Source organism: Leptonychotes weddellii, chromosome 11, assembly GCF_054177405.1.
Source record: "Leptonychotes weddellii isolate Sample4059 chromosome 11, ASM5417740v2, whole genome shotgun sequence".
Taxonomy (NCBI): domain Eukaryota; kingdom Metazoa; phylum Chordata; class Mammalia; order Carnivora; family Phocidae; genus Leptonychotes; species Leptonychotes weddellii.
In genome coordinates this window covers 21,907,797-21,920,861 of record NC_138379.1, presented here as the reverse complement: position 1 = coordinate 21,920,861, position 13,065 = coordinate 21,907,797, and the positions used below count along the sequence as shown (strand labels likewise).

General features: G+C 37.4%; 1 protein-coding gene and 1 pseudogene across 1 annotated transcript in view; both read left to right on the top strand.

Annotated features, from left to right (window-relative positions):
- PDHX (pyruvate dehydrogenase complex component X) overlaps positions 1–13,065 on the top strand; it is a 67,927-nt gene that overhangs the window by 41,594 nt on the left and 13,268 nt on the right. The window contains exons 6-7 of the mRNA XM_006733049.3: positions 5,712–5,886; positions 7,489–7,636. Coding sequence (XP_006733112.3) covers positions 5,712–5,886; positions 7,489–7,636 — 323 coding nt within the window. The remainder of the gene's footprint in view (positions 1–5,711; positions 5,887–7,488; positions 7,637–13,065) is intronic.
- LOC115940865 (small ribosomal subunit protein uS8 pseudogene) lies at positions 4,509–5,705 on the top strand (annotated as a pseudogene).

The following is a 13,065-nucleotide window of genomic DNA, read 5'->3' as shown; positions in this document are numbered from 1 at the left end:
TCCTGAAGGCATGCATTATTTAGGATTTTTAATTTGTATACTACTAAAGATGCCTGTGTTTTAAGTTTAATATTAAGGTGGACCTCAGAAAAAACTTTGGCTTACTGTCGCCTACAAAAATGTCATCTTCTGATGAGATTGAAAAACTGCAGGCTGAGCTTCCCCCAAAATACCTTAGCACAAATTCTTGAAATTTGGAGGGACATCCTTCCTTCTTTCACTGTCAACTAAAAATGCAAGTAGAATAGAAAAATCAGTTCCAACTGCTGAGGAAGTGCCTCTGATCCAGTGTGTTTATGAAGTAAATCCTCAGTGTTAGGGTTGCTATTTTAAATGTTGCAGTAGAGCAAACATATTGCCCAAACATATTGCTCAGAATGTATGTTGCGCAAAAGCATATAGACTTGACTTTGCCTGTGTATGTAACTATTTTAGGAAAGCTAGTGCTGGGGCCACAGTTAGAGACAGAATACATTTAAGTTCTTTGCCAGTAACCTAACATCTTTTGTGTATCTGTGTCTTAAATCATAGCTGTAGGGCGCCTGGGTGGCTCAGTTGGTTAAGCGACTGCCTTTGGCTCAGGTCATGATCCTGGAGTCCCGGGATCGAGTCCCGCATCGGGCTCCCTGCTCGGCAGGGAGTCTGCTTCTCCCTCTGACCCCCCTCCCTCTCATGCTCTCTGTATCTCATTCTCTCTGTCTCAAATAAATAAATAAAAAATCTTTAAAAAAAAAAAATCATAGCTGTAGTTAATGTTTGTATTCATATCACAGCATCAAAACTGATAGGTGTGACAGGTGAGCGTCTAGCAGGTTTGCAGTATTTCTTTTTAAAACTAAGTTATAGGGGTGCCTGGGTGGCTCATTCCTTAAGCGTCTGCCTTCGGCTCGGGTCATGATCCTGGGATCAAGCCCCGCATCGGGCTCCCTGCTCAGTGGGAAACCTGCTTCTCCCTCTCCCACTCCCCCTGCTTGTGTTCCCTCTCACTGTGTGTCTCTGTCAAATAAATAAATAAAATCTTAAAAAAAAAAAAAAAAGAAATTATTTAAATAAATAAATAAATAAAACTAAGTTATAGCCCACCCAAATGAATTACTCTTTAAGGGATCCTGGTAAAGAAGGTTCTACCCTGAGTGAACTACCAGGGTATCTTCTGCCTTTATGCAGAAGTGTGACGTATTTGTTTTTCTCCTAATTTTTAGAGCTTTTCATGCCCACCTCATTCTTCAAGTAGAATCTGATTCATTATTTCATGGACAGAAATCATTAAAAGCATTCTCTGCATTATAGAAACTAAATTGTTGGCTGTTATTAAACAGTAATTAACATTTATACTTTATGAGGTATGTAAGTGTAAAATCAGCAGTGAAAGTTTACTGTGAAGTGGTGGCCAGAACTGATTTTCTGTTTACTTGGTAATGATTAATGACTTCTCCTTACTTTTATTCTTTACCAAGAGCAGTTTTACCCAAGAATCTTAATTACTACAAGAATGAAACTAAATTGCCTATTTCTTGATAAAATAGTATTAGTTATGCTGATAATGAAATAAAAATGTGTCTGTTTAATGTGACCGATCTTTTCTTAAATAGACATATTCAGGCATTAATATTTTAGTATTTATGTTCAGTTGTTATTTTTGTTTGTTTATTTTTAACTGATGTCTGAGAGTAAACTGGTGATCCCCATATAAAGAAATGGATGTGTTTTGGATATGTCACTCTGATGCTAAACTTTAATTTGATTTAAAACCCAGATTAGTAATAGGTTTTATTAGATGTATTTAATTACCTTATATAATAGAAAGGGACTAGTAATGTTAGGCTATGACTTGTAAGAGCTCTTAAAAGCTAAATATCTTTTGTTGAAGGCATTTTTTCTGAATCAACAGAAAAATCAGTGCTCATTTTTTTAAGATTTTATTTATTTTATTTTAGAGAGAGAGTGCAAGCAAGCGGGGGGAGGGGCAGAGGGAGAAAAATCCTCAAGCAGACTCCCCGCTGAGCACGGAGCCCGACATGGGGCTCAGTACCCCCGACCCTGAGATCATGACCTGAGCTGAAATTAAAAGTTGGGTGCTCAACCAACTGAGCCACCCAGGCGCCCCCCAGTGCTCATATTTTTATTTATCTGGCTAGGGTTTTGGCTCATGGCATAAGTCCCCAGAAAGGATGTTGGCAGCCATTTCCTTCACATTTAAATGTTACCATAAGTAACTGGAAAATGGTGCTTTTGGTTATGAGTATAAGTAACTTCCAAAGAGAAGTAAGCTTGTTGTCAAAAGCCTCAACAACATACAAGGTCATTCCCTAGGCCACGTACCTCCTCGTCACCCTCGTTCTTTCCATTCCCGTCACCGTGTTGTGTGGCACATGGTCTGAGAACCAGCACGGCCTCCAGTTACGCCCGCGCCGCTTTTTGTGTGACGGGTTGGAGGCCATGGTCAGGAGGTCCTACATTTAGCTTTAGATTAGGCAGATCACATTTTGTCATTCAGTCCCAGACTTGCTGTTAATCTGAGATGTACTGGATTCTATCCTAGTCTGTTCATGTGAGAAAAAAGTATTTTGACTCTGCCTTGGTTCATATTGGCATATTATGTGCACAGGTGTGAGAAGAGTAGTAGCAAATGCACAGGCTCTGGAGTTGGCCATACCTGGGTTTGATGCCAGCCCTGGCTTCACCTTTCAGCCCTCTCCTCCTTGTTCACTGCTCTTTCCACACTGGCCTGCCTTCTGTTTCTAGAAGCAGCTGTATTTTCCCTGCCTAGAAACATACTTTCCCCAGCTCTTCTTGTGGCTTGCTCCTTCGCGTCATTCCACACAAATAACCACGTCCTCGGGCCTTCCCCGACCATCCGTCCTCTTTTCAAAGAGCCCCTCCTCTCACCTGTCACTCATGTCATTATTCTGCTTTATTTTCTTCATAGCACATCATTACTGTCATTTGTTTGCCTGATTAATATAGACTTTTCTGTGGAATAAAGTGTCTTGTTTCACGCTGTATCCTCAACACCTGCAGTAGAGGAGGTGCTTGAGAAATACTGACTTACACTTGGAATTTAACCTCTCTAAGCCTACTTACTCATCGATGGATTGGGAGTAATAATACCTCCCTCACAGGGCTGGTGTAAGATTACATAATTAACATAAGCGCAGTACAGGCTGAAGAGGCTCATTTTCTCACTTTTACTCCCACTTTCAGTGCTTATCAGGGATCCAAGATGGTTAAACATTTAAGAGTTCTTCCGTCAATCTGACCTCTCTTGTTAAATGTCAGCTCTTTAATTTTGAAACAAGTAAGTTCATTGTTCTTAGTGTTAACTCCATGGACCCCTTTTTGGACTGGGTATAAAGCATGGACTCTCCTAACTAAAAACGGTATCAGTACTATGGGGGGGTTCCTCTAATAATGTGCCCCAGGTTGGAACATGCTTGCCTGGGTCAGTTTTCTATTACTGCGTAACAAATTATTACAAACTTAGCAGCTTAAAACAGTACCTGTTTATTATCTAACAATTTTGTAGGTCAGAAGTCAAGACCCAGCATGGCTGGGTTCTCAGCTTCCGGTCACGAGGTTGAAATGAAGGTTTTTGGCCAGGGCTAGGGTCTCATCTAAAGGTTGGATGGAGTCCTCTTCCAGGCTTATATGGTTGTTGGCAGAATTCAGTTCTATCTATCAGAACTCAGTCGATCTATCAGAATTCAGTCTTTGAGACTCTGGCGCCCGTGGTTGGCTTTTAGCCAAGGACTGGTCCCAGCTCCTGGAGGCCTCCCTCAGGTCCTTGTCACGTACTCATCTCCACAAATGCCTATTCCCTTCTCCAGTGCCAGCAGGAGAATCTCTCTCAATTCAAATCTCTTCTTCCAGGAATTCCTGGTTCCTTTTAAAGGGCTTAACTGATATGTCTGATCCCACCAGGGTAATTTTACTTTTGCTTTTTGATGAACTTAATGCCAACTGATTGAGGACCTTAATTAGGTCTGCAAAGTCCATCACCTTTGTCTTGTAATGTAACCTAATCATGGGAGCCCATCCATCATCCTCAGGGTTTGTTTAGGGGAGGATGATTGTCATTTCTAATATGCCCAGCAGGTGCTAGGTTTTCCCCCTCATAATTCTTTTGATAAACAGTAATAAATAAACTGTGTTTGAGAAATTTAAGGAATGTAATTTGCCTTTTTTTTTTTTTTAAAGATTTTATTTATTTATTTGACAGAGAGAGAGAGATAGCGAGAGCAGGAACACAAGCAGGGGGAGTGGGAGAGGGAGAAGCAGGCTTCCTGCCAAGCAGGGAGCCCAATGTGGGACTCGATCCCAGGATCCTGGGATCATGACCTGAGCCGAAGGCAGATACTTAACGACTGAGCCACCCAGGCGCCCTGTAATTTGCCTTTAAATTTGTGTCACCATGATGTTGTTTTTAGATTATGTAAAACCTTTTTAAAGAAATTTTTAGATTAAAAACATTTTTTAAGCTCTTTCCACCATCTTTCTGTGCCACGGTAATGGTGCGCATGAATGTCCTGGCAGATGCTCTCAAGAGCATTAACAATGCTGAAAAGAGAGGCAAATGCCAGGTTCTTATTAGGCCGTGCTCCAAAGTCATCGTCCGGTTTCTCACTGTAATGATGAAGCATGGTTACATTGGCGAATTTGAAATCATTGATGATCACAGAGCGGGGAAAATTGCTGTGAACCTTATGGGCAGGTTAAACAAGTGTGGAGTAATCAGCCCCAGATTTGATGTATAATTGAAAGATCTAAAAAAATGGCAGAATAATCTGCTCCCATCCTGCCAGTTTGGTTTCATTGTACTGACAGCCTCAGCTGGCATCATGGACCGTGAAGAAGCAAGACGAAAATACACAGGAGGGAAAATCCTGGGATTCTTTTTCTAGGGATGTAATACATATGTGCAAATAAAATGGCACAATGGGGGAACAAAAAAGAAAACATTTTTTAAAATGTAAAATTTGTTTTTGGAAAGGGTTCTTTTGAATTGTCAGATATTATAATTTTTGCAAAAGCCATTTTGTTTAAGAGATTGTATTACTTCATACCCACTATAACTTAGCATAGATTGAAAGCTTGATATATGTAGTAATCTAATTAAATCCTTTTAAAAACCAAAGATACCTTTAATGCAAGTTAAGTCTATTACTAGTTTAGTTATCTTTCATTCTGAATGATGCTGTGGGTTAGGTTTATTTCATTGGATGGTGCTGACAACATATTGAGCAATATAAAATGGTGTGATTTCCTGGCTGTAAAAAGGGTAATTTGCACTAGAAAATCCAATGATTTAGTAAATATCCTAATGAAAGTTGTAACGAACTTGACATTTTCTGAATGCCATGTGAAAATTGACAAGTATAAAAAATAAGACTATGGTTTAATTTATGAATTGTTCATCTATCAGATGATACCCCCCTCAAAAAAAGACTAATTTCTTTTTTAAAGATACCTACACCCAATACTTTGATAAATTTGAATTGTTTAGTTTTTGAAAATGTCCAAGTATTGTAGTGGGTGAATAATGTGAATCAGCAGACCAGATAAGATTTGCTTGCTTAACTCAAATCATTCATTTTGCATTATTTTAGCCTTAACATCTCTCTAGTTCAGTACCTTCCCCCCACACCTCATCTCTGCTTTCTGAACATTCTGTTCCTTGTTGCTAATCATGGTTCTCTATCTGTAATCTTCAGGGATGCTCTCAAACTGTTCCAGTTGAAAGAAACGGGCAAGATTACCGAATCCAAACCCACCCCAGCCCCTCCAGCCACTCCCACAGTGCCTCTGCCCACACAGGCCATACCTACGCCACCTTATCCACGGCCGATGATCCCACCGCTATCAACTCCTGGACAACCTAATGTAGCGGTAATATCATTTGAGTAGATTTGGGTTTTTTTTTCAGATTTCAGTCAGAAAGAAAACAAGAACCATTACTGTCTCATTTACAAGTGATTCTACCAGTCCATTTTAGTAGTAGCTGAAAGTGATAAAGAGGAAATACTCCAAATGCTTTGTTTTGCAGACTCCTAGCGTAAACCCGATTTGTTTGTATGGTGCTAACTTCCAAATTCAGTGCTGTATGTGTATGCTCTGTAATTACGGTACTTTTCATGTAGCTTTTCTTGGGTGTGGTACTATTAACTGGTAGCTGCCACTAGCCCTCTTCTGTGGCTGTTTGATTTTGACTGAGGGAATGGATAGTCTCACTATGAAGAACTACAGAGACTGCACTGCTAGACATTCTTTCTCAGATGCAGGCAGTGTAACAGCCCCTTTTTTGTTGTCAAAATATTCCATTTTTGCCTCTTTTTACCTCCTTCTCCCAGTATCTTTCATGTCATTTGCTTCCAATCAGAAGAAATGCAGGATAATCAGGTTCATGTAAAACTCAATGGGCACTTAGAAACTAAGCACACAAACCTATCCTGCTCTTTCTCATGGAGAGATATATTTCAGTATATTTTAAAATAGTTGCAAACAGTATAAATTTCATGGGAAACAAAATTTTTTAGTGTAAATTCATGATTCATGACTGCACATACAAAACATTTATTTGTAATCAAATCTTACATTTTTAAGAAGTAGGTTATTCAAATTAAGAAGATAAACCTGACTTTGAAATTTTAATGGTATATAGTGAGTATTTATTCTATTTGAACAAGTACTCTGCCAAAATAAAATGTTTAGTTTCCTAAGAAATCACGTGTATTTTTAGCTGCTTAGTTATTATTCTGAAGTGATTGTGATCTGGTCCCAGAATGGAGCGAAGGACAACGAAGGAATCACATGTAGTTTAAGGTCCATCCTGCTTTTGTTAAAGGTTCAAGGAACAGAGTGGAAAAGCTACAGTAGAGTTACAGGAAGATTTTATTATCTCACCTATACTTTATATTGTGAAGTTTTAGGAAATAGGGTACTCATGTGATTTCTTTTTTAAATTAACAAACCAAAATAGAAATAGTTTGGCAGATTATCCTATAAATATATTGAATTGTCTTTTTCTACTGCATGCCATTTATAAGTAAGAATTGTCTGTTGTTGGTTTGTTGAATTATTGTATGCTTTGAGTTTTATTAAGAAGTGATATTTGTAATAGAAGCTGCTTACAGGTGGTATGTGTGTGTGTCTGTCTCTCTGTCTCTGTTTCACACACATACACACACACAGGAGAATTATTCATGACTTGGAAGATTTCTTTTTGATCATCTTAAACATAGTAACATAAGACAACCCATTTATAACTAAAACATGAATTTTACTATTTTCTACAATCATGTACTATAAAGTTAAAACTCTTTGGATTTCTTATATTCCTCCGTATACTAAGAATTTTTACTAGTACTTTTCCTATATTAATCTTTAATTATTACCAAAAGCTAAATCACTGAGACTAGATTTTAGCTATGGAGTTTGTTTTTTCCACTTCCATATTTATGGCTTAATGGACAAATTGCAATTTCTTTACAGGGCACATTCACTGAGATCCCTGCTAGCAATATTCGAAGAGTTATTGCCAAGAGGTTAACTGAATCTAAGAGTACTGTACCACATGCATATGCTACTGCTGACTGTGACCTTGGAGCTGTTTTAAAAGCTAGACAAAGTCTGGTCAGAGGTTAGTAAAGTTAAATTTACTTAATACAATACACATGATAACTGTCATGAAATCCTTTACTTGTAAAGGCACACTGTATAGCTTTTTATTTCAGTTTCATCATCTGGATGTATTTTAGTGCTAGAGAAAAGAATTGGCTCACTTTTCCTGTAAGAAACAAACTGGTTCCCTAGTACTGAGTAAATCATGCTTTTTGGTACGATACCTGAATAAAGCAGTCCTTATTAACATTCTAGAAAGTACAAAATCCCAAACTTAATGTTTTAGTTGTTATGTATATCTTAGATATTTCTCTGCTTTATACAAATTTTAATTTTGTATTTATTCTTCAAAGTGAACTTTCAGGTTATGAAATTTGCAGTGTACCTCCCAGCAATCAGTTAAAACTAAGGTTGCTGGGAGACATAACGAATTTTTAGCATGAACGGATGTTTTCTTTCTTTCTTTCCAGTCTGTGTGGTTTTTATTTCATTCTCATGCTTTGTTGTGCTGGCTAAGACCTCTGGTACAGTAATGAATGTCGTGGTGAAAGCGGACTTTTGCCTTGTTCTTGATCTTAGGAAAAACATTCCATCTTTAACATCAGCTGTAGGTTTTTTGTAGATTCCTTATTTTAGGTTGAGGAAATTTATATTCCTAATTTGCTGAGAGTTTTAAGCATAAATGGATGTTGAATTTTATCATATGCTTTTGTGCATCTTTTGAGATAATCTTTCCTTTTTCACTCTGTTATTTTGGTCAGTTATATTGGTTGATTTCCAGATGTTGAATTAACCTTGTATTCCCCATATAAAACTCATTAATCATTATTTTTCTCATCTATTTATTGATCTCATTTTCTAAAATTTTGCTAAGAATTGGGGCGCCCAGGTGGCTCAGTCGGTTAAGTGTCTGCCTTCAGCTCAGGTCATGATCCCAGGGTTCTGGGGTCGAGCCCCACATCGGGCTCCCTGCTCAGCGGGAAGCCTGCTTCTCCCTCTCCCACTCCCCCTGCTTGTGTTCCCTCTCTCTCCCTCTGTCAGATAAATAAAAATCTCAAAAAAATAAATAAAGTAAATTTGCTAAGAATCATTATACCCTGTAGTTTACCTTTTTTTGAAGATACTTTTTTCTGTGTTTGTTACCAGATCTCACAGAATGAGTTGGAAATGTTTCCTTCTCCTTTATTTTCTTAAAGAGTTTGGGTAGAATTAGTTTATTTCCTTTCTAATTGTTTGGTAGAATTCACCATTGAAGCTATCCAGGCCTGTGATTTTCTTTGTGGGGAGATTTTTAACTATGAATTCAATTTTTAAAAGTAAGTATAAGTTCTCTGTTTGTTCTTGAATGAGCTTTAGTAGTTTTTGTCTTTCAAGGAATTTGTTTATGTTATCTAAGTAATGAAATTTACAGTAGTCCCCCCTCATCTGCAGGAATACATTCCAGGACCCCCAGTGGATGCCTGCAACCCCTGATGGTACAAAATCCTATATATACTATGTTTTCTCCTATGCATACATACTTATGATAAACTTTAATTTAAAAATTAGACACAGTGAGAGATTAACAATAATAATAAAATAGAACAATTATAATGATATGCTGTAATCAAAGTTAGGTGAATGTGGTCTCTCTGTCTCTAAATATTGTACAGTACTCACCGTTCTTGTGATGCTGAGATAACATGCCCACATGATGAGATGACATGAGGTAAATGACATAGGCATTGTGACATAGCATTAGGCTACTCGTGGCCATCTGACAATAAGTCAGGAGGATCATCTGCTTCTGCGCTTTTGACCACAGGTGGCTGAAACTGGAAAGCAGAACTGAATAAGGGGGTCTATCGTATTGGCATAAAGCTGTTCATAATGTTACCTTATTATACTCCTAACATCTATGTAATCTGAAGTGATATCCTCATTTTCAGTATTAGTAATTTGTGGCTTCTTACTTTCTTGATCAAGCTGGCTGGAGATTTATCAGTTTTATTGATCTCTTCAAATAAGCCATGTTTGATTTCATTAACTTTCTCCATTTTTATAATTTTCTTTTCATTGATTTCTGCTCTTAACCTTTATTCTTTTTTTCTGTTTGCTTTCAGTTTAATTTGCTCTTTTGTTTTCTAGTTTCTTAAGGTGAAAGCTGAGATCAATATAATATAATAAACCTTATTCCTAACATAAGCATATAAGGCTTTTAAGGTCCCTTTTGGCAGTGCTTTAGATGAATTCCACAAAATTTGATGTGTTTTATTTTTCTTTACATTCAATTCAAGATGTTTTCTGTTTTTCCTTGTGATATCTTTTTTGATCCATGAATTATTTCGAATGTAAGTATAATTTCCAAATATTTGGGGACTTTTCAGCCTTTCTTTTATGATTTCTTCCTTAGCTCCATTGTGCTTAGAGAACATTCTTTGTATGATTGAAATATTTTTAAATTTTTTGAAATTTTATAGTCATAATATGGTCTATCTTGATGAATGTTTCATGTGTATTTGAGAAGAATGTGTGTTCTACTTTTTTTTTTTTTTTAAGATTATTTATTTATTTGAGAGAGAGAAAGCAGAGCAAGCAGGAGAGAACATGAGTCAGGGGGAGGGGCAGAAGAAGAGGAAGAAGCAGGCTTCCTGCTGAGCAGGGTCCTGAGATCATGACCTGCACCAAAGGCAGATGTTTAACTTACTGAGCCACCCAGGCACCCCTCTACTTTTTTTTTAAGATTTTATTTATTTATTTTGAGAGAGAGAGCCCACAAGCAGGGGGAGGGGCAGAGGTGAGAGGGAGAAAGAGAAAGAAAGAATCTCAAGCAAACTCTGCACTGAGTGCAAAGCCCAACGTGGAGCTCGAAATCACAACCCTGAGATCATGACCTGAGCTGAAATTGAGTCGATGCTTAACCGACTGAGCCACCCAGATAGCCCCTGAAAAGAATGTGTATTCTACTTTTTTTTTTTTTAAAGATTGTATTTATTTATTTGAGAGAGAGAGACAGAGAGAGAGCATGAGAGGGGGGAGGGTCGGGAGGGTCAGAGGGAGAAGCAGACTCCCTGCCAAGCAGGGAGCCCGATGCGGGACTCGATCCAGGGACTCCAGGATCATGACCTGAGCTGAAGGCAGTCGCTTAACCAACTGAGCCACCCAGGTGCCCTGTGTATTCTACTTTTGAGGAGTGTTCTTTAAATGTCAGGTGAGGTTGGCTGGTAGTAGTGTTCATGTCTTTTATATCCTTACTGGTTTCCTGTGTGCTATCAATTCTTGGAAGAAGAGTGTTGAAACTCCCAATTATAATTATGGATTCGTCTATTTCCCCTTTGAGTTCTGTCAGTTTTTACATCATTTTGAAGATCTGTAATTAGGCACATAACACATTTAGGGTTTTGAAAATGTGTTCCTGATGAATAGATGTATCATGGAATGTCCCTGTCCACTCCTGGTGTAATCTTTCTTACCCCAAAGCCTTCCTTATCTGATATTGATACAGTTAGTCCAACTTTCTTTGATTAATGTTTTTATATCTTTTTATATTTTTTTTACTGCTAACTTATCTGTCTCTTTATATTTAAACTGACTTCTTGCAGACAGCATATAATTTTTCTTTGTTTTTGTCTAATCCTATACTGTCTTTTAAGTATTTAGACCATTCACATTTCATAATTTTGTCCTTTCTTTTTGCCTTGTACTATTTTCCTTTGTACCATTTTGTCCTTTGTTTTTATTTGTCCCATCTCTTCTTCCTTTTTTTTTTTTTCCCTGTTTCCTTGCCTTTTTTTGGATTGGTTACTTTTTAAGTTTTGATTCCATTTTATTTCTATTTTACCTTTCTCTTTTGTGGTGGTTTCCTTAAGGTTTACAATATAATTCTTTAACTCATCACAGTCTACCTTCAAATTTTTATCACATCCCTTCATGTGTAATGTAAGAACTTTACAACAATATATTACATTTTCCCCCTTCTATCCTTTGTGCTGTTGTTGTCATGTTTTATTTCTACCTATGGTGTAAGCCCCAGCATATATATTTGATGTTTTTTTTGCTTTAGCAAATCAACTGTGTTTTAAAGAATTTTAAAAATGAGGGGCACCTGGATGGCTCAGTAGGTTGAGCATGTGACTCATGATTTCAGCTCAGGTCATGATCTCAGTGTCATGAGATCAAGCCCCATATCCAGCTCTGTGCTGAGCATGGAACCTGCTTGGGATTTTCTCTCCCTCTGCCCTTACCCCCTGGCTTGTGCACTTGCTTGCACATGCTCTCTCTCTCATAAACAAACAAACTGTGTTTATCCTGTTTGGGTTTCTCTCAGCTTCTTGGATTTGTGGTTTGTTGTCTTTCATTGATTTTGGAAAGCTCCTAGCCATTAGTTTTCACTATATTTTCTGCTCCATGTGTTTTATTTTTGGAACTCTGATTATAAATGTTCAGCTGTTTGAATTGTCCAAAGCTCTTAGATCCCCTATTCTTTTTTTGTTCATCCTTTTTTTTTCTCTTTGTGTTTCTGTTTGGATAATTTTGTTGATCTAGCTTCAATGTCACTGACTCTCTTCTCAGCTATGTTTAGTCTGTGAAGCTTAACGAAAAATTATTTATCTTTGATTGCATGTTTTTTTCCCCTAACTCTCCATTGGAATGTTTTTAGAGTTTCCATCTCTCTGCTGATATCCCCATCTGTTCATGTGCATTGTCCCGTACTTTGTCCCATATTTTCCCATACTCTGACAGTGGTTAATCATTTCATGTGTTTGTCCTTCTTCAGAGGGGATTCCTTACCCTTGACATTCAATTCACTTGTTTGCCTTGTAACCTCGACTCCCTAACAGACTCAAGAGAAGTTACAATTTTGTAACTTCTCCTGCTTTTTCCCCTACCCTATTAGGGTGGGAAAAACATTCTCTTGTGGCTTTCTACATCTTAAGAGACAGCAGGACTGGTATTTCAGTTTAAATACAGACTTTGAAGAATTCATATGAAGACAACCTGACAGCTTTTAAAATTTCAAGGAAATAAATGGAAAGCTTACTTCAGAGAAAATTAACAATATTCAAAAAGTTAATCCTGGAAGCTCCCCTTAATAGGTTTTAAGTGTACTTGCGTAGTCATGATACAGAGATCATTAGGGGAATAATTTTCCTGCTTTCTTCCTTTCATGAGGCAGAAGAGAGTACTTTTTCAGTGGAGAGATGAATTAGTTTAGTATCTCTTCATCATCCAAGTTTTGTATGTCCTTGCAACTAGGAAGTTTCTAGGGGGTCTCCAAAGAGCCCACATTATTTATCTTCAGTCCTCTTTCTTATATAGTTATATAACATTCTGTAAGCATGTTTACACTGTTTTGTAATGATATGCAAATGAAAATATTTAATATTCCCTCAGAAACTATTTCCTATTCTTCTCAGTGTCACCAACAGTCTCCTTACTATATATTTGAAAATTTCCATAATAAAGAGT